General features: G+C 43.9%; 1 protein-coding gene across 1 annotated transcript in view; it reads left to right on the top strand.

Moving 5' to 3' along the window:
• GPALPP1 (GPALPP motifs containing 1) overlaps positions 1 to 21,099 on the top strand; it is a 145,939-nt gene that overhangs the window by 54,734 nt on the left and 70,106 nt on the right. Inside the window, exons 2-3 of the mRNA XM_069205410.1 lie at positions 8,620 to 8,761; positions 9,603 to 9,707. Coding sequence (XP_069061511.1) covers positions 8,620 to 8,761; positions 9,603 to 9,707 — 247 coding nt within the window. The remainder of the gene's footprint in view (positions 1 to 8,619; positions 8,762 to 9,602; positions 9,708 to 21,099) is intronic.

Here is a 21,099-nt window from a genome sequence, read left to right as displayed (position 1 = left end):
CAAGAGCTGTTTAGCAGACCCCAGCGCCAACTTGATGGCGCCCCCTTTAGTGGATTTTAGAGGGTATGGTAGTGGGTTCGGATGTCCCAGTAAAACATAACTGGGGAATCAGGGAATGTCTGTGTCATATATGTTGTCTATTGCGGCTAGTATTTCCGGCCAAAAAGCACTGATTTCAGGTCATTGCCGCAAGATATGTGCAAGTGTACCTGTCTGTCTGCATTTCCACCAGCATGCACTGTATCCACCTGGTTTCCAGCATGCAAATCTTGCTGAAATATAGTGCCAATAGTGAGCTATCTTAAGGAACACATCCTTACTGCATGTGCTATGCACTGATGCTCGTGCACAATGTAGTATGTCACGCCACTCTGTCTGTAAAGGTGCGTTCACATTCGGTCTCCCGCCTGTTTCATGCAGGTGTTTTGGCCAGTTTTGGTGGTGTGACAAGGAAAGCATATATGTCAGAGAGGAGGCGCTTATCGGAGGTGTGAGTGAGAAGCCACCTCTCAAACAGAGTAAGAGGTCTACTGGCATTGGGACAAATTGAGGGCAGAGATACCCAGTGGCGGACCGCTATGTACTGCCAGTGGGCTGTTGGTGGTAGTCCATTATGTGACTGAAGCTGGGAGAATTCCATAAGGCCGTCTGCATCAAAGAGGATGCCTGTTCTTTTGCAGTTAGCGTTCTGCCACACACTATAGGAGGGGTCTTTCAGTGCGGGCGGGAAGTCGGGGTTCCTTATTATTGGTGTCTGGGGAGAAATGTGTTGATAAACCCTTCTGCATTTGTACCCTGTCTCACACCCCCACAGAGGCTGGCATTGTGGGGGAAATGTATAATCCAGGTGGAGGGTGTGCCCTTGTTAACCACAGCACCTTCCAAATGTGGACGCCGGCCACTTCCTGATCAATGAAGCACCAATGTTTTTCGGTGCTCGGACAGGACCATTCTACCATATAGTACAGTTATGCTGATTGGTAGTAGCTCAATAAATGGGAGACCCCCAGCTCTCCCTTGGTCTGAGGGGGATAAGCCTGTGCCTTCACCATCCTCGCTTTCTTTCCATCTCATAGGAACTCCCATATATGACTCTGTAATTTATCTAGGGTCTGCGGGGGAGGTTGAAGCGGTAATGTTTGCATGACGTATAGTATTTTTGACAAGAGCGTCATCTTGACCGCTGCTACGCGGCCCGGCCAAGAAAGGCCTCTTTTTCTCCACCTGGACAGATCCAAACTCACAGTTGACATAACTGCGGCGTAGTTGTGATCTGCCGTAGATGCAGGGGTGGGATGTATTTGCAAGCCTAAGTATCTCGCACCCTGTATGGCCCAAGTGAATGGAAAGTCAGCCTCCAGGGAGGCCTTGTCAGGTTCGTGCACAGTGAGGTTCAAGATGGATGAGTTCTGAGGGTTAGTTTTGCACCCAAGACCTCCCCCAAACATCTCCAGTTCTGCATAACCTCTGGCAGAGAGGCCTGCAGTGTCGATAAAAATAGCAGGACATCATCCATATAGAGAGCACATTTTTGTGACCTGCCTCCCATGGTAATGCCAGAAATTTGCAGATGTCTGCGTTTATGTTCAGCAAAGGGCTCCATGTACAGGGCAAATAACAAGGGTGATAGCGGGAAGCCTTGCCTTGTTCCCCTAGTGATGGGGGAGTGTTGAGACAGGTGACCGTTAACTCGCACCATTGCCCTGGTAGCGGTGTAACTGCATTGAATCCACTGTCAGAATTGTGGCCCCAAACCATAGCGAGTCAGCACTGCACGAAGGTATGGCCAGTGGACCCGGTGAAATGCCTTCTCTGCGTCAGTGGGCAGAAGGAGCGCAGGTATACAGGAGCATTGTGTCTTGTCCAAAAGGTGGCATAAGTGCTTGGTTTTGTCACCACAGCTCCTTTCAGGTATAAACCCTGTCCAATCAAAGTGCACCTGCCCTGCATGAAGGGAGCTAGCCTGTTGGCCAGTATACCTGTAAATATATGTGCGACAACATTGAGGATTGATATGGGGCTGTATGAAGAGCAATACTTTGGGTCCTTCCCCAGTTTTGGGGATAACCGAAAATGTTGCCATTTGCTTTTTGGGGGTTAGGGAGCCAGTTGCACTAAAATCATTGTACAGCCATGCAGGATGGGGGCTAGGAGTGTCCCAAAAGCTTTATAAAACTCTACACTGTACCGCCAGGGGCTTTACCAGGCTGGAGGCGCTGTATGGCCAGGAGGACCTCATTGGGGGTTATAGCTTTATCGAACCAGGTAACATTTGCTGGTGGAACAGGGGGACCAAGGCCAGAAATGCCTCAATAGAACTCTTCCACAGAGTATAAGCTCGCATAAAAGGGTATAAACTCCATAGCAATCCGTTCTTCATGTTGAGTCTGGGTACCATCATCCATCCTCAGCTCGTCCACTCCTTGCTGCACAGCTTGTGAGCAGAGGCGGTAAACTAAAAGGCATTTCGCTTTGTTTCCTGCACCGTAATAATTGTGTTTTACTCTTAACAGGGTAAATTCCGCCCTATCCATGTCAAGGGCCCGCGACTGCTTGCGGGTTGTGTTCAGTTGCCATCGGATTGCCAGCGAGGCAGTGTGTTTGTGTAGTCTCAAGTTCCCTGTCCGTGTTCTCCTGCTGTGCAAGTTTAGTGTGCCTATCTGCGTTAAGCCGTGCTGCAATGGAAGTAAACTGACATCTCACCACTACCTTCAGGGTATCCCACAGTAATGTGGTGTTTATAGTTGGTGTGTCATTCGTGGCCAGAAAAGACTCTATTGTAGCTTTATTTCTGTAAGTGTACTGTCATTGGTGAGGAGCTTAGTGCTGATGCACCAAGATAGCGGGGACAATGTGGATTTAAGTTGTGTGAACCTTAGAGTAATTGGTGAGTGGTCAGAAAGGGTGGCTTTTTCAATGTCTACTGCAGATGTCACTTTAGTAATACACGGGACGTGAGACAAAAGTGTATACGGCATATGTCTGGTGTGCAGAAGTAAAATCCCTCTGTCTGACGTGTCTGCCGCCAGACATCCATCAATCCTACCTCTGTAAACCAAAGTCTAAAGCCTGGGGATAGTGCACCCATTTGCCCAGGCTTCCCAGTGGATCTATCTTCCTGTGAGTCAAGGACAATACTAAAGCCCCACGTACAATAATATCCACTTATGGTGTAGTAAGAACTCGACTCAGCGCATTGTGGAGGAATGTCTCTTGGTCGGTTATTAGGACTGTAAAGATTGGCCACTGTAAATCGATGTCCCTATAAATCAATGCACAGTCAAAGGAGTCTCCCAGATATCTCAGTGTGTTTTTGTCACCCTTTCCAGAAAGTGGGTCACTAATAATACTGCCACCCCCGCTTTTTTACCAGGACCTGACGAGTGATATTAGCGGTCAAACTAGTGGGATCAGTAGCTGCCAGTCTGCCCTGAGGAAGTGTGTTTCCTGTATGAGGCAAATGTCACAGATGGTCTTTCTCACGAGGGACCGGAGGGGCAAACTTTTCACAGGAGAGTTAAGGCCCCTCACAATCTTACTAATTATGCTGATCATTAGCTTGGTGGTGTGGGGACTAAAGCATGCATTGAACCTGTACACAAAAAAGGGCCTTGAGTGGGTTGCCAATATCGATGTCTGTGGAGAGTTCAAGTGCATAAAAGTAGTCAAAAGGAAAAGAAAGGGGGCAAACAAAGAACAGAAAAAGAAAGTGGTTCCCCGCCTGGAAACACACACAAACTTTGAGGGGTCCATGTTGTGGAGCCGATGTCTCTCCATCGTCGTCGCCGATTATCAACGGGAGGAGCTCTGCCTCCAAGGATGCCACCCACACACAGCAGAAGGGCTGCCCTCACGGGCATAGGACCATCCAAGAGGGGAGGGTGGAAGGTCTCCCCAAGAAAGTGTTCACAATGTAGGTGAATCCTTGTACAGTGACTCTAAAACACAACTATTTCCCTGATCACTATCTGCCTCCTTCAGTGGGTTTGCGTAGGTTGCCTTCCTTCGGTTGGACCAGATGTCACCGAGCTATCGCAGAGGGAGCCAGGTCCTGCTCCAACTGCTGAGACTAGGGGTACCCCGAGAAGGAGGACGTGTCTGTCAGCGCTGTGGTCTCTTCCAGGGTGCAGATGCTCTGAGTCTCATTATTCCATACGAATTGGAGGCGAAAGGGATGTCCCCATCGGTATCTGATTTCCTTTTTCGAGGAGGAAGTCTGTCTGATGCTATTTCTTGTTTAAGGGTTGCAAAATTTTCCCTCAGGACCCCGAAGAGTTGCTCTAAAAAAGATTGTCCAACTGAGGCGACATCTCCCCATGATCCTGTCATGTCATCTGTCCCACCCATGGCGGTGGAGTCATCTTTGGGCGACTCCGCCTTTTTTGCCGGAGTCTTGGTGAACAAGTCTCTATGGGTGGCAGCTTTTTAGCATTGCGTTCGGAGGCCATAGCGGCGGAGGACAGGTCCCTTGTGCCTCTAAGGAAATGCAGGTGGGTGCTAGTACCCCACCCTTTCAAAGGTTGGTAAGGCCAGGCACCCGAAGGATGCTCCCCACTGTCTAGTAGATCTTGCACCAGTAATCCAGAGGCAAGGAGATCTTTGCCGTGCAGTTTACAACAGCAGTCCATGTGGCAACAAGGACAAAGGGCCTCCACTGAACATGCCCACCACTTCGCCCAGGCAATTGGGGGTCCCAGCATCAGCACGTGGTTGTGTACAGCAGTTGCAGGCAGGCCCATGGCCGGCAGGGGGCCTCAGCACCCCCCCCCTCCTCCTCCCCCCCCCCAAAAGCATCCACAAGGGGCCTAGTCTGGGTTAGACAAATCTGCTGGCAGGTGGTGGCCCCTCTGACACTTCTCCCAGCTGGCACCCAACTCCAAGGCAGGCCCCGCTCCAGTCAGTCCCCCCAACACTCCGGTGCAAATGATTCTGAGTCTAAGTACTGCAGTGGACTGGTACTCATGGACAGGGAGCCGTATGATATTTGCAACTTGCTAGTGTGTGCTGTAGGCCACACGGCCGCCTACCCTCTCTCTTGCTCTATCAGGTGGGACGGACACACAGCCGCTGCTCCGGAATCACCGCGATTGGGGTGGTCGATAACTCCAACCGGTGCCGCAACTCCTTATTCGTGGCAAGGGCACCAACTGAGCCAGAGCCCGGCCAGCCAGTTACAGGCTGTCCGTCCCCAGGTCTGATGTGCACACCATCTTCAGGGTCATGCGTTCGCCCTCCACCAGGCTGCACCACTGCCACCATCAGCACAGGGGTCCCTCAGGGTCTGGACTGCACATCCGGTAGAGTGCGTTGACAAAACCGGCCCTGAAAGTGTCTTCGGCGGCAGGCAACGGAGCTCCTGAGAGGCGCTTCTACACAGACACCATCTTAATTACGCCCCCTCAACTGCACTTACTTTGAAGCAACCTCATTGTATTCCTACAGTCTATTAGTTTTCCTGAGAGGATTTTGCAGTGACTAGGTGGTTGTCCGAGACCCAGTGATAACGATCTCCATATGTGTTGCTGAGTCTTTTACAACTAAGATCATAATTACACACCTTGATATCACAAAATACATCTATTGGTGATTTTGTAAAGAAATAAACACTGCTACTTACGTGGGCTCAGTCAGAAGAGGGCTGCCGTGTTCTGATGTGTGCATTTGTAACCTCCTGCCTTGTAACACTGTGAAATTGATATGGGTGCCTTGAATTTCTGTAAGGTGCTTGAATTCTTTTTTCAAAGTGATTCATTGCACGTGGCAAGACCTGGACTGTTTGTGCAAGGTGACAATATGGGTAGCTCAGTGATGTACATTTTCCTTAAGAAGTGTTTTCATTTTTCTGTGTGTTTCATTCTATCACATTGTTATTGTTATTAAGATTAGTGCAAATGTCGTTTAACAATGTGTTTAATTGTTATGGCTAAAAGGAGTAATGATTGCTTGTTTGAACACCTAACTGAAAGCAGCAGAGGCACCTGCAAGAAATGGTTCTGGACCTTGTTTTGAGGAGGGTCCGGATTAATCCCTGGAGTGAAGAAGGAAATAATCGCTAACGCCCCCTACAAGTTACACGTTTATGGCAAATAAGAGTGATACACATTATTTCCTGGCATAATACATAGCAGTACGCAGACTGCCTTGGGGCTGAAGAATCGCATTGGTTTTTTTAACTGTTACCAGGGCATAGACTAAGTAATGCATGTTAATTATATGCTGTTGTATTGTAATTGCATTTACATGGCACTTACTACCCCTTATGAGGAGTTGAATCACTTTACGGTGGGCAACGTGCTTCTCCACAGTCCTATTTATCCCACTTATGTATGAGTGAAAAATATAGAATGCATATTTGTTTAATGTCATTTTGTCATTCAAACTTGATAAATAGTATTTATTGTGAATTGCCTTCTCTGTTCTAAAATAATTGACAAGTTATGACAAAGTTTCGTGGAAACTGATAATTGCATTTCTTGTCTATAATTATTGTTTCAAGGGTATGGTTTCACATGATGAAAGTAAGCCACAGGGCATTAGGCCTGTTTCTAATAATTATTTATTCAAAAAGTGACCAGATAATGTTATATAAGCTAAGAACAGAATGTGAAAGGTTGTAGGGGAACTCAGTTCTAGATGGCTGAGACAAGGCAGGCCATACATTGACGTACTTATCAACCTGCCTTTAGTGGAGACCAGAATAGCAGACTGTGCTATTAGACTGAACTGTAACCTCATAGTTGGAATCCGGTCTGAAATTGTGATTTACCTTTGAAGCTTGAATTGGGCTTTTCTTTTTTTGGTGGGAGTTTAACTAAGTAAGCCAAAGGTATGGGGGTGTGATTGATATAAAGTTAAACGACCAGTATGTTGTAGTATTTTCTGCTGTTCACATTACTTGTAAAAATTGCAGCTACTAATCTGTTTGTTTTTTGTAATAGTTGTTGCACATATTGTGTGCAATAGAATTTTGATTTTAAAATAACTCATTAAAATATCCAGTGTTTCCTGGAATTTTTAAGTGTGGGTTTCTAGTATGAAAGAGGTTTTGGATTCTGCTAATTATCCCCGTGATTTTTTTTTTTTTTTAATAATTAGCTGCTACCTGAAACCGATCTCAAGTACAGCTTTTTGGGTTGCAGGGGTGTGGAGGGGTGGCAGAGGAAGGGATTGGAGGCAAACTACCTTCTTTTTCGTGTTGGCGCATTGACCAAGTCCTTAGCGCCAGGGCGTCTAGTAAGTGTATTCACGGGCTGTGTCCTGGAGGATCCAGAAAATGTTTAAGCCATGCTGTTCTGGTCAAGCTCCTTGTTAGCATGGAAATAGCACAGTGGAGTGGGACTGACTGCCGGTTAGTTTGGGTGCAGCCTGATATGCAGTACGTACAAAAGCAAAGACAAAACACAGAGCAAGTTATTTTCTATCTAGATGGAGTAGCTAAATCAGGCTTTTATAACTGTTCATGTAAACCTACAAGCAGAAGAACGCAAAAGGCAAACAGCAATGGATGCCCTACTTGCACTTTGCATGGGGGTGATTTGAAGTCTCTGAAACTCACTGCTCCTCTCCTGCATACTTAAATTACAGTGTTCTTCCATTTTGCAATTTAGGAATGTTAAAAGTGATAGAAATATGGCGATCTGTTTTAAATTTACACAAGCGCGCTGAACTATTTCCCACACACATGGTGCTCTATAAACAAGAAGTCAAACATGTTTTAAATGTGGCTATTTGCCTACCTTACACCATCACCGAGCTAGCAGCTTCTAGGGCTGGCAGCTGCGGGTGGGTCCTGGGGAGACGGTAGAGGGGACAGTGCACACAGACGCCTTCATCTCTTTCTCACCTTCTCGGGCACCGCCTGCCCCTTTGGGACTAGTATGTGCTGTCTCTTGAAATCGGTTTTACTCCGAACAAAGTTTTTGTTTTTTTTTGTCTGTTTACCTAGAGCTTACATGATTGGTGTGTGCCTAGCCTGTAGCGGTTATTGACAAGATTCTATGCTCTTGGTCCGTCAGTAACAGTGCTGCTCCAGGAATATGACATGTCTTGCCTGATATGAATTACTTACAAAAGCACATCATTTTTACGCTTTTGATATAGCATTTACGACCTCAGTGACTGTATTGGATATCACTGAATAGGATGTACGTTGCAAAGTCTTAAAACGGCATGATATAATTCGATGTGTTTTTCTTTATTTTTGTACATTTTAAAACCAAGACTGACTGTGGATTGTGGATAATATTTGAAGCAGGCTTGCTTCCGCTCATGATCTGGTTCATGTTGCGTTTCCTTTGCAGTGCAAAAAGAGCTATTCAAGATTAATGCTTGTTCACATGTTTTCACTTTTTATCAAGCAGTCATTTCGATCTATGAGGTAGATTCAGTCAGCGTGTGCTGCCTCAATAAATCTGAGGTGGTTTTCGAGATTTAAAAAAATATATATTTACTAGGTAATTGTTACTTTAGAACTATAACTGGAAATCAATATTAACAAGCTGACCAGCAACTTTAACTGCTATATACGGCAACAATTTTCATGTTATTTGGAAAACAATTATATGCCTTTAACCGTCCTCCTTAGTAGGATATGTGTGTCTTAACGTAGAACTTGTGTAGTTTCAGGACCAGCACTGCCTCCTGGCTTTAAACCCTGTCACAGCTCGGGAGCATCAGATGATAGTGAGGACGATTCTTCTCCTCTACGTGCAGAAGGCAGGCAAGACTCTGACGGTGAAAACGGCCCTTGTCTGAAACGCAGGTTAGTGTGTTCATGACAGAAGGGAATGCTAATGATTAAAAATGTAATTTAGTACAAGCAGAAAATCGGTATCAGTTGTGCTACGGGTAATATAACAAAACTTGTTAACTGTCAGTCTAGTGCCTAGAGCCAAAAAGAAATGTTTTGAAATTGAAAGTCGTGTCTGAATGTTTCCTGTGAGTCGCAGATGCCTTATCCAGAGTCAAGAGCATATAAGTGTAAATTAGCTTGTTTAGACTTCTCAGCCACTCCAATCCCCGAACACCACATGGCTGTTGCCATTGAGTGCATATTGCGCTATTTAAACAAAAAGAACACTTCTTCTAAAATATTCAAAAAGCAGAGCTCTACTAAAAGAAACTGACATCTTCATGATGGTAATATTTTGAAAATAAAAAGACAAGGCATGAGAAATGTATAATGAATGCTGTTACCCTGCATACGTACTTTGAGACTGTGAATGCAGACAAAAGTAATGAAAATGAAATTGATCTGTTTCTCAGCAGCACTGAGCTCAATTTTTTATTGGATTTTGGTCATTTTATGTTTTCTCTGTATCTGCAAAATTCTCAACAGTCTTTTTGTATTAATTTGTGGCTTACCTAGTTATTTGTTTATAGACTTTCTTTATCACTTGGGTATATTAAGTTTTGAATTAAAAAGTGAGGTCTCAAATTGATTGATAGCTTATGCAAAATTACAACAGAGCACCTTTGGCAATAGATTAGCAATGGTTAATTACCACTTTACCTGTCAACAACTTGTGGTTTTCAAAAACGAGAGAGTATAACATTTAATGTTTAAATAATGGTTTCATAATGATCTGTACATTTTTTTAAAGAAAGCAGGAGATAGCCAAGGAAGACAAAGACGATGAGGATGACGATGGCTTTTTTGGACCAGCCCTTCCACCTGGATTTAAAATGCAGGCAGGCTCCCCAGAGCGGTATGTCAAGGACTTTCCGGGGGTGTTGTGTCCTCATTTAGGGTTATTGATACCAATCATATTGTTATTATGATTAACGTTAATTTTTTATTTCTGACAATCAATACAGAGTCCTTAATTATGACATTATGTGTACATACGAGTGTGTATATGTGTGTGTGTGTGTGTGTGTGTGTGTGTGTGTGTGTGTGTGTGTGTGTGTGTGTGTACGCATGTGTGTATCACAGTACCAAGAAGGACGCCTCACTCAGTAAACTTACTGATGTCAGTAGTTTATTTAGATCTCACAATCACACTACCAACATGTTTTGACCTCCCAGGGTCTTTCTCACAGTAGGTGAGTCCCTCTTAAATCACTTTATATATCTACTTTCATTTTATAAATTAGGAGGCACTATAGGAGATGTAGTTTGTACATTTAAAACCCATTCTTGTACCTTCAATTGAATATTGTCCTCATTTTAGCATCATTTCAATTGCGAACCACCTTGCAAATGTTTCATTGTTCAAATCATCAAGCTAGTGAAATGAATATGTAACACAGTATAGCATCTCTTCATGAACTCTGGTGGTTATTGACTTATTAATTTACCCCTTAATATCCCTGTTTACAATTACACTGATTGGGTGTAGCATTACGGCATCTGGCCTAGAACCTAATGTATAGTGCCCATGCACCTAATTGTCTTTAGATCTTTATATCTCTCTGTAACAGCACTATCATTTGTTCTTCATTATCTTACTTGACAAGGTGGCCTTGTCATCATTTGTAGCTCTGAAGAAGTGTCTGTGACGCAAAACGTGTTGGCTGTGGCTGTTTTCTTTGGTGCTTTCTACTCTATCCTAATACGAAAAATCATTCCTGTTGGGGAAGAAAATAAAAGTTTTGTAAACCTTTTCATGTGTACAAAAAGTGTCATTCTCATATCAGATTGATATATTCTCTGTATGGGCACTAATTCTGGTTGAGGGACCAGAGATCTGGGACTATCAGCGCCGGGCATTTTCCCTGAGGCCCGGTCTATAAGTTCATTTTATTTATATATATATATCTATATATCTTTATATCTTTATATATATATATATATGTGTGTGTGTGTGTGTGTTTTTATATATATTTCTTTTTCACATAAACAATGGTTACAGGGACTTTATAGTTAGGCTCACATTTTAAACATACAAATCCATAGAAATTCATCAGTTCTAGTTGGAGATATTTCAAGTAATTATAACTTGTGCCCTAAGGTAACTACAACTTGCACCCCCACCATGCACAGTTTCCTCATCAATTATTTGTTTTTTTTAAATAATCTTTATTGATTTTTCTCAAAGCTTACAAAAATACAGTAAGAGTACAAAACAATCCACTTGTGTACATGGTTTTCATTCTCTCCCTTAGGCTATGCAGCTCAGCATCTATAGAGCAATAATCACGTACATCAGTATCGGGAGTTATCCCAATTTACCCAAGAGGCAGAATAAAGAAAAGAGAAAACCCTGATTCCCTCCTCCCCTCTCTACCCCCGAACAGTGCATTTGTGCTATTCACGAATTAGGAGTAGGGGATAGCGTATATGGATAGCATTCAGTGATACCAAGAGCTAACCTATCAACGGTGTAAGAGTGTCAAAATTGCCCTGTAGTCCTTCTGGAGGGATTCTACGGAGAGCAACTCTGGGGCATGATTCAAGTCATGTAATAATGTTGTCCATGCTTGTAAGTCCTCTTGTAACTTGATGTCTGTGCGTACCAGTTTCATGCTTAGGAACTCTGCAACAGCCCACTCATTTACGTCACGCAGCCATGTCTTCTCATTAGGGGCAGTTCCTCATTAATAATTTTATTGCAAATGTTGCAGTGATAATTTCATTGATTGCCATAGAAGATGTCATGACTGATGTAATATATGGGGTAATTAGCAGTGCATGGCGAGGGCTTGGTTTATAGTTACTTTAGAGCACAATTAATAGTTCCTTGAAATAACTCTAACTGCTGAATTTCTATGGTTTTGTACTTTTGAAATGTGAGCCTATTTATAAGGTTCCTGTAACTTTTTTTAAATTTTATTTTTTTAATTAAAGTGAATTCCTATGTTTATGTTTTAACATTAAGTATTTTAATTACTTTACATTAATCCAACCACTGCTGCGCACAGCCTTTGGCCGTGTGCGCTGGGGATTGGCCACAGGGCCTAGCCTACCCCCTATATGCACCTATATCGGCCAACTGGGCAGGGCTTCTAGGTCATTTTACATGTTCTACTATCGCTACATAAGATATTGTGCTCCAAAGAGCTCACCATCTTTGGCCCCAACAAGGCAGCATGGAACGACTCTTGGTGGCCCACCACCCTTGGACCACCCCCAACACCCACCACCCACGCACGCAATCTTAGTATCATACTGGACTCATCTCTCTCCATGACTCAGCAAATCAATCCTCCTGCTTCAATACCCTTCGCATGGTACGCAAGACTTTCAAATGGATTCCTTTAGAAACAAGAAGAATGGTCACTCACGCCCTCATAAGCAGCAGACTGGACTACGGCAACGCCCTCTATGCAGGGACCACAGCCAAGCTTCAGAGAAAACTCCAGCGAATCCAGAAAGCAGCCGCACGTCTCATCCTCAATCTCCCCCACCACAAACACATCTCCGCCAACCTCAGATCCCTACACTGGCTGCCCATCAACAAAAGGATCATCTTCAAAATCCTTGTCCACGCTCACAAAGCCCTCCACGACACCGGACCAGCCTGCCTCAACGAACAAATCAACTTCCACAAACCAGCTTGACAGCTCCGCTCTGCCGACCTCGCCCTCGCTATAGTTCCCCACATCCAACGCACCACTTCCGGCAGCAGATCCTTCTCCCACCTAGCCGCCAAGACCTGGAACTCCCTCCCCACCAACATACGCAAGACCCAGAGCCTCCTAACCTTCAGAAAACATGGCTTTTCGAGCAGTAGCCCTCTCCCCCCCTAGCGCCTTGAGACCCTACCGGGTGAGTAGTGCGCTTAAGAAATTTGTTTGATTGAAAGAGAAAGGATGCAAACACCTCCATCGAGGATTACAGATAACTTTTCAATGTGGAACTGCAAAGAAAACACACTTGCTTTGCCTTGGACATGCATAAGAAGTTAGGATGATTTGTACTGTACAGAAGTACGTGCTTGTTTGATGGAGATGTGAACATATTTCTGTGCATCAAGAACGCATCTTCAAAATTGGCAGGAAACGCGCTGGTTGCAGCCTTTTAATAAGCTGTCTATCGCCCTGGAAAAGGGTGGGAAGATGTTACATACCACTAATGTATATGCAGCAGGGCCAAACGGGTGGAGTTTCTAGGCCATTTTACATGCTCGTAGTATCACTCCATAAGATATTACACTGGACTTCAGGGGGTGGGCCTGAAGTATCCTGCAGTCCCAACTGTCTTCCTGCCTCCTGCAGGAGCCTGCGTTGGTCCCAAACGCAGTGAGCTGCTAAGTATACAGATCTCTATGTGCGAGACCAATCTTTCATCTGTTTCTCTGCCTGCATAACAGCGGGCAGGGAAATAGATGAAAACTCCGCTCCCAGCGGTTTGACAGCTCCCGCTTGCAAGGAGTGGAGTCAGTTTTCTCCCACTGGCAGGAGCTGTCACAGCTCGTGTGAAAGCAGACCGCTATCTCCCAAGGGTGGGCATTGTGGGAGATATCAATAGCCGGCCCTTTGGGGGGTGGGGTGGGTTCCTAGGGCCATTAATGGCTCCAGGAGGGGAGCAGCATGCCCCTCCCCCCATTCTTTTGCACAGGCCAGCCCTGGATAGATGGTCGTCTCCGGGATGTATATGATCCAGGAGGATGGGTCCGAGCGCGCTCACCCCGCCCCACCCCATCCCACCCCTCCCCCCACTCCATCCCACCCCTCCCCCCCACTCCAAGTTGGAATTACGTGTTTAGCCCCGGTGAGGTGGTGGTCCCCGGTGCCTGCGGTGCGGGGGTGTCCGCATGGCCTCCCCCAGCACATGTTTGTATGTAGCCCCAGGAAGGTGGTGGTCCCTGGGGCATGGAAAAGCCACAGTAGGCGGGTCCACACAGCCCCCCTCCACTATTTTTATAAAGCTTTTGGGAGGCGGTGGATCCAGGGGCTCAAACAAGCCCAATGGAGGTGGGAAGAGGGTTTGTGCGGCTCCCTCCAACATTCCACTAAAGCCCCCCAATTTCTTTTTTTTTTAAATGTTTTTTTGCCCTAGTGGGGGAGCCCAGCACCAAGGCTACAGAGTCGGGGTATTCCTACCTGCTCTCTTTTTTTTGGGGGGGGGGTGAGGGCATTCGGCTTAAGCCAAGTCCCAAAATGGCTGCTAGCACTTCCTGTTTGAAGTGTTGGCAGCCAGTCTGATCTCACCATGAGATCTCTGGGAACTGTGGAGCCTTTGCGTCCATGTATTTCTTTTTCCTTTAATATCTCTAAAACTACTGAACAGATTACACCAAATCACGAAAAGCACGATCTGTATACCAAGGTCTAGCTTCCATTCTGCGGTTCGGGCTATAGTTGTGTCGAAAGACCCTATGGGAAAAAGCGTTTTGGGACCCCTCTTTTTCTCTGCCCCTGCTTGACGAATCACCCTGAAACTTTCTAGACAGCAGCTGAACCAACTGTTATGTTAGTTTTGAAAATGTCATGCAGATTCGTCAATCTGGGCCAAAGTTATTGGCACAACAAAACGTTTTTCCTAATAAAACTAGCTCCTATCTATAACTACCTACTGGCAATCGCCAGTAGGTTTTAAATACATATAATATATATGTGTGTTTTTTTTTTTTTTCGTTTTTTTTGTTACTGAAAAACCCACAAGGTTAGAGGGATGTTATAGTTAGGGTCACATTTTAAACTTGTGCCCTAAGGTAACTTTAACGTGCTCCATGCAATGCACTGCTAATTACCTCAGCTATTACAGCACTCATGATATATTTTATAACGCCATTGGTAATATCACTAACATTTACTGTAAAATTATTGATGAGAAAACTGTGCATGGCAAGGACACAAGTTATAGTTGCTTGAAATAACTCTATAAAAGCTGAATTACTATGGATTTGTGCATGTAAAATCTGAACCCAACTATAGTTGATGAAATGTTTCAGAAATGTATCCCACTTTACAGGAAAGACTGAGATCTTCTGCTGCTGTTTGACAGACAGCATCCTACACTGTCAGACAGAAGGTGCATCTTTCAGCAATAACCTTCTGTTTGGATATTGTCCATTCAGGAATCAGGGATGCCAATGCAGTTTTGCTGACCTCTCATTAAAGGGTGTTACTTTAATTTGGTGATATTTAAAGTATGGCCTGGGGCACTTGCGACCCTTCTGACTGTTACATTGGGCACTCAAGGCTACTGTATACCTGACTATGAACCAACATTCAGACTGCTGTTAAACAAGCAATATTTATTTACATGTTAACTGAAGTAAAAGGAAAAAGAAAAAAGTGTCCTGCACCACTCAACTTTGGAAACACCCTCGTTTTTAAAGACCTTGTGCAGCAAACCTGTACAAAAATAATAAAATTCTTCAAAATTCCAAAAAGTGTATGTCATTAACATGGGGAAGTCTTTCACCGAAATGCATCAGATTATATTACTGCATTGAAAGGCATTTATTGAAGGCAATAGTTGTCAAACATGAACTTAGAAACGTTCATACCTTCCTCTGTCTCTGACATGAATGCAACTAGTGACCAAACAGGCAAGTCAGTTGTCATATGCACCCTCTATGTCGCCTAGTTTATCTTTAAACAAGTAACAACATTATAGTTTATTAAATCAAACCCCAGATGTTATGTATAGCGCACACCTTGAGCTCATGTATTTCAAATTGCTCTCATATGTATTAATAAATAAAAAGGAGGTAAAATTAAATAAAACAGTTGCTTAGTATCATACAATTAGGTCAAGTCGGTAAGCTAGAATTGCTCAGGTTTTTGGGTTTCACATTATGCGATTCAACTACTAGATGATTGTCTTTCCTACTCATTTTACATCAAACAAAACTGCTTTCTCTTTAATGCTTGGTGCGTGAGGTGAGACTGCAGGTGACCGTCGTGACAGGCAGAAGGCTTGACTTGTTTTGGGGCAGAGGATCCAAGAGAACTTCCAACTGAGCCAGCGACCAGCATCTAGCTCGCGCTTGGCACAAGCCTTCAGTGGCTCACCCCCCTCTAATAAGAATTACATAATGGGAATTAAGGGGCAAAGGCATAGAAAGGATATGATTTAACTGCCATCGAACCATTTGGTGAAGCAAGAATACAAACGCCACAATGCAGGGCTCTCTGTTTCAAGATTCACTACACTATATTTTAGTGAACTATGAGACTGTTTGTTCTCTCCTCCATAGGTAAAATAAAGTGATTGTTTGGTTACAGCCTTGACTTCTTATCACATATTTACTACCAGTGTCTAGTTTAAGTTTTTCCTATCTCTGTTAAGAAAAATATGAGCAGAGAAATATGTTTGTGTGCACAATTTGTACCAAGGAGGAGGCAGGATTCATAAATATGTTTTCTGGTCCCATACTTTCCATTTTGTTCCTTACACAACAACTAGGGTGGAAGAGGTTCTGATGGTGAGACTCAACAACCACTCTCATCAAAGTTATGCCACTGTGCTGTGGACACTGCTCAAACTTTAAATACAGCTCTCACAACCAGCATGTTTTGTTAAAGTGGTATGGCAGGGATTAAATTTGAAGTCTCATAGTGACATGAATAAAGTGTTCCCAATGTCCCATGTCTTGAGGTAAAGGTTGGGTTTTTGTGTCTTCCCACCTCAGTGAATTGCACACCTGATTGTTGAGGATCTTTGTCATGAATTTTGTATAGCATTTCAACCTTAACAGAGCCTATTTCTGAGCAGTCCTGATGTTTACTGATGAGAGACTAGAGGCATAAGGAGATTGTGAGGCCAAAGATTCTATTTCATTCCAATTCACTAGTCAAGTTACTGTCTTTGTGCACCCCGCACCCCACTCCCCCCGGGTGTCATAGTGGATAACAGCTGAGATGCAGCATAACACATTATCGTCAAATCCATAACTCAAGAGGCTTAATTTAGAAGGCAATAAAGAACAAAAGCCTCACTAACTCCACAGATCACTGTGCATTCCAATCACATGCTTCACATCACTTACACCCAAAATCCAACCCCTCCCCTCACTCTCTGTCCTCCTCCATGCTGGCATTAATACAGCCCTCGGTTATACCACTGACCATAGTTATTGACCCCTGGGAAATTGTTTTCGAGAACCCATGTTTTAATTGAACTCAAATTAGACAGAAACTTCTCCAGAATGTAATCTTTGTGGGTCCAACCGTAATTTCATTGTTTAAATGGGAGGTCACAGCACGTCATGAGCAAATAGGTAACTCTTGCATTCTTATTGCTGGTAATTCAAGTTTAACTCCCAAGCATTTGTGTCAGCAAACTGTTCTTATGGTTCCAGTGAGAAGGAGGGAAGGGGAGATGAAATTCCTCCCCACAGCTGCCTTTCACTTGCTTTCTGTTTCAGACATGGACCTGTCAATTGTGCCATATTATATCACATTTGATCAAAAAAAAAATCCTGTGAATATTTTATTGAATTGTCCGTCCGAATAAGGTTCTAGTCGCCTCCCATTACTATTGGGTATTGTGCCAGATCTAGGATTGTCTTGATCTTGTTCTTCATGAATGCTCTTGTCCCTTGTTTGGACCATAAACGTCTGCTAAGCATATTGGATTCTCATTTGAGATGTCCTTTACTCTGAGTTAGTTCTGTTATTTAAGAGGACAGCTAACCCCTTGGTTTTGGGTTTCACAAAAGCTAAATATTGACTCAGAAAAGATTTTGATGGTATTCTCATTTTGTCTTTGGAGCGTGTGTGTTTCCTGATGTAAGATTCAATCTTTTTTCATGTATCTAAGAGTATTAAGTGCAGTGACTCAATTGGTAGGGCTATTTAGTCGACTGGCATTAAAAGAAATTAATGTTACTCTAGGTCTTCCGGTTCTGTTACCCAGACTTTTTGTAATTCATCTTGGAGAGCATTGGTGGGCCACTTCCATCTAGTTTAGTGTGCCGCTTCCACCTGATTTAGCTGTTAACGTTGTTTAATGATTGTCTGCTAGTATTTTTGTGGGCTTGTTTGTCTAATGTATTGAGTTCTGCAGATCAACAACCTAATCTTTCTTATAAATTCCCCAGTAGAAATTGGGTTTCTGGTTGGCAGAGTTATGCACACTTTCCAAGCAGGAACTACAATCCTAGGCCTGGGTAAGGCAGATACACACCATAAATTAACCTGTGCTCACCCTCAGTTAGCTTGGCACAGAGCAGGCAGGCTTAACTTAAGAAGCTGCGTAAAGTATTTGTGCAGCACTTCAGACACCACAAAAAAGACTCCACATCAATTTAGATAGATTATATTTTTATGAACAAAACAACAGTGAAACAAAAAAATCCAATAAGTAGAATTTGAGATATTCATTTTTAAAGAACAAACTTAGTTGTGCTTAAAAGCATAAAGCGCCAACCATGAAATCTGGTCATGCTAGACCAGGCAAAATCTGAAAAGTCAGGCCGACCACGATGAAGCGCGGTCGTATACAGGGATCAGTCTTGGTCTGCTGAAACAGTACCTTGGTTCGGATTTGCATCAACCTTGGGAACAAGATGCAAGGAGCAGATGTGTTGGTGTCGATCTTGAAGATGTAGGCGATGCATCGGCTGAGAATCGTGCAAAGTCAGATGCGTCGTTAATGGAGGCGATGTGTCGCGCAGTCGTCCATGTGGTGCTCCCAACTCTGACAGCAGCAGCGATGTGCAGGCATTGATGGCGATGCGGTGTCCTCGATCCTCGCAGCATCAGCAAAGGAGAATCACCGGTTCCAGTCAGCGCAATGGCATAGATGCAAAGGTTCTGGCATGTGTAGCACTTTATACCCACTTCAAAGGTCCAGAACTGGATTGGCACCACTTCGCAAAGTAAGACTTGCAGCAAGCAAAGTCCAGGTGCTATTGCATGAAGATTAGAAGTATTTGATGCCCCTGAGACTTAGATCAGGGGCCAAGCCAACATTCCTGTGGAGTCATTCTGGGTTCAGGTGAGATGGTCCAGTCCTTCCTCAGCTGGGAGAAAGGTAGCAGGACAACACAGCAGGAGACCAGAGTGGCAGTCCTTGTAGCGGCACAATACTCCTTCCTCCTGGCAGAGTTTTTCACAGGTCCAGTAGTGTACGGAGTTGGGAGTGTCAGAGGTCCAGTACTTATACCCAGTTGTGTCTTTGAAGTGGAGTTGACTTCAAAGAAGGTTCTTTAATGTGTACGGAGGTCCTGTCTTCCTGCCCTGGTTCCAGATTCACTATAGGGGGTTTAGCAGTCCTTTTGTGTGAGGCCAAGACAATGCCTATTCAGGTGTATGTGTCAGCCCCTCCCTCCCATCCTGCCCAAAATGGTTCATCAGGATGTTGAAGGCTCATTCAGTCATACCTAAGAACCTTTGTGTGTGTGTGTGTGTGTGGCTGTCTAGAGCAGTGGTTCCCAATGTTTTGACTTCTGTGAACCCCTACTTTATGATTAATTGAACCCACGGACTCCCACTAAATCGTTATTGAAAGCTGGGGGCCTAATCTGCTTAATTTTCTAAACAGTTGGGGACCTCTTCCCCGGACCACAGGTTGGGAAACACTGGTTTAGAGGGAATGCACAATCCCATATGTCACCCCAGCCCAGTTGTGTATTGGAGACAGGCTGTAAGCACAAAAGGCTAACAGCAAGAAAATGCCAACTTTTTTAAAAGTGGCATTTTCAAATTGTAACAATAAATCCGACTTTCCCATTAAAGAGGATTTATTATTACAATTCCATGGGTGCTAAACATGATTTATGTACTCCTTCTCAATTAGGAGTTACAGCCTATTAAATGTAATAAGGAATCCCAAATGTTGACCCAGGAGCGGGGTAGGCCTCACGGTACTGAAAACCGAATATGGGAGTTTTTCACTACCAGAACATGCAAAACTAAACGTCTGTGTCCTACCTTTTAATTACATAGCACCCTGCCTTATGGGTTACTTGGGTCTACATTAGGGGTGACTTATATGTAATAATAAGGGGAGTTTAAGGCTTGGCAAGAGTTTTTAAATGCCAAGTCGACGTGGCAGTGTAAACTTAACATACAGGCTCTGAAATAGCAGGCCTGAGACATGTTTAAGGGCTTCTATTGTGGGTGGCACAAGCAGTGCTGCAGTCCCATTAGTAGGATTTAATGTACCGGCCCTGGGCACTAGTAAGGCACTTTATTATGGACTAATAAGTAAATGAAGTATGCCAATTGTGGATGCACCAATCAAACAATGTTTAGGGGAGAGAACACATGCACTTTGAGCACTTTACCATTGCTGACCAGTGCTAGAGTCCTAAAGCCAAAAAAGCTAATCAGCAGAATATGAGGCAAGCAGGCAAAACGTTTGGGGGAAGATTCCCTAAGGCTGACAGGTCTAACAAACTCTAACTGACAAAATAATCAATGCATCAAGTAGAAACCTTATCATCCCAAAAATCCTAAATGTAGATGTTAGACCATCCTCCTTAGCCATAATTTGATTAGCCTAGTTATTCTAAGTGGAGAGTGATCACGGCTATGTAGTTATAAATAAGAGTAGTACATGACTCCTCGCCACCTCCTAACCAGTGGTTCTTCGTCTCACACCGACAACCCTGTTCTCAGTTGATGTCTGACATCTTATGAATCACCTTTATCTCCTTCAAAGACAGTCTGAGAGTTCTTATGCGAATGCAGGGGTGGTATCACTTTTCTGAGGTGTTCTATGGCTTCTTTCCTCTCTTTCAATGGTGGATGCAGTCATTTTCTTGTTCCAGATCTTCCTTTTGACAGTCCTCCATGCTTTTTTCAAGTTAGAGGTCATAGTACGCAAACAAGTGTGAGTTTTATGCCTTAGGATAGTTGGACTCCTCGGATAGTTGTAGTATTTGTCTGCCTTTTTTTTTTTTTTTTTTTTTTTTAACCAAGAGCAACTCAATAGCTCTTTCTGTCCATCTGAATATCAGTTTAAAGGGGAGGCACCAAGTGTAAGTAACTTTTGTTAAATATTCAAGTATTGGCCCGAAAGCTTCTTCTCTTTTGTAACGTGATGAGGGATAGGTACTGGAAAAAGTAAATTCTGTGGACATCAAAGTAAAGCTGTGGCTTTTTCGTGCTACAAACATTACTACTGCATGACCTTCTCCTAGATGAGTTTGGAGGGAGATGTGTTTGTCTTGCCTGGTAAGCACCTCCTGGCGCAAGAATTCCACCCTGTTCCCAGTGTTCAGTTCATTTTTTACTCCATTTAAAATCACCTTTGAG

The sequence above is a fragment of the Pleurodeles waltl genome, chromosome 8, assembly GCF_031143425.1.
Source record: "Pleurodeles waltl isolate 20211129_DDA chromosome 8, aPleWal1.hap1.20221129, whole genome shotgun sequence".
NCBI lineage: Eukaryota > Metazoa > Chordata > Amphibia > Caudata > Salamandridae > Pleurodeles > Pleurodeles waltl.
The sequence above is the reverse complement of the archived record's forward strand: the minus strand, read 5'-3'. Positions and strand labels throughout refer to the sequence as shown.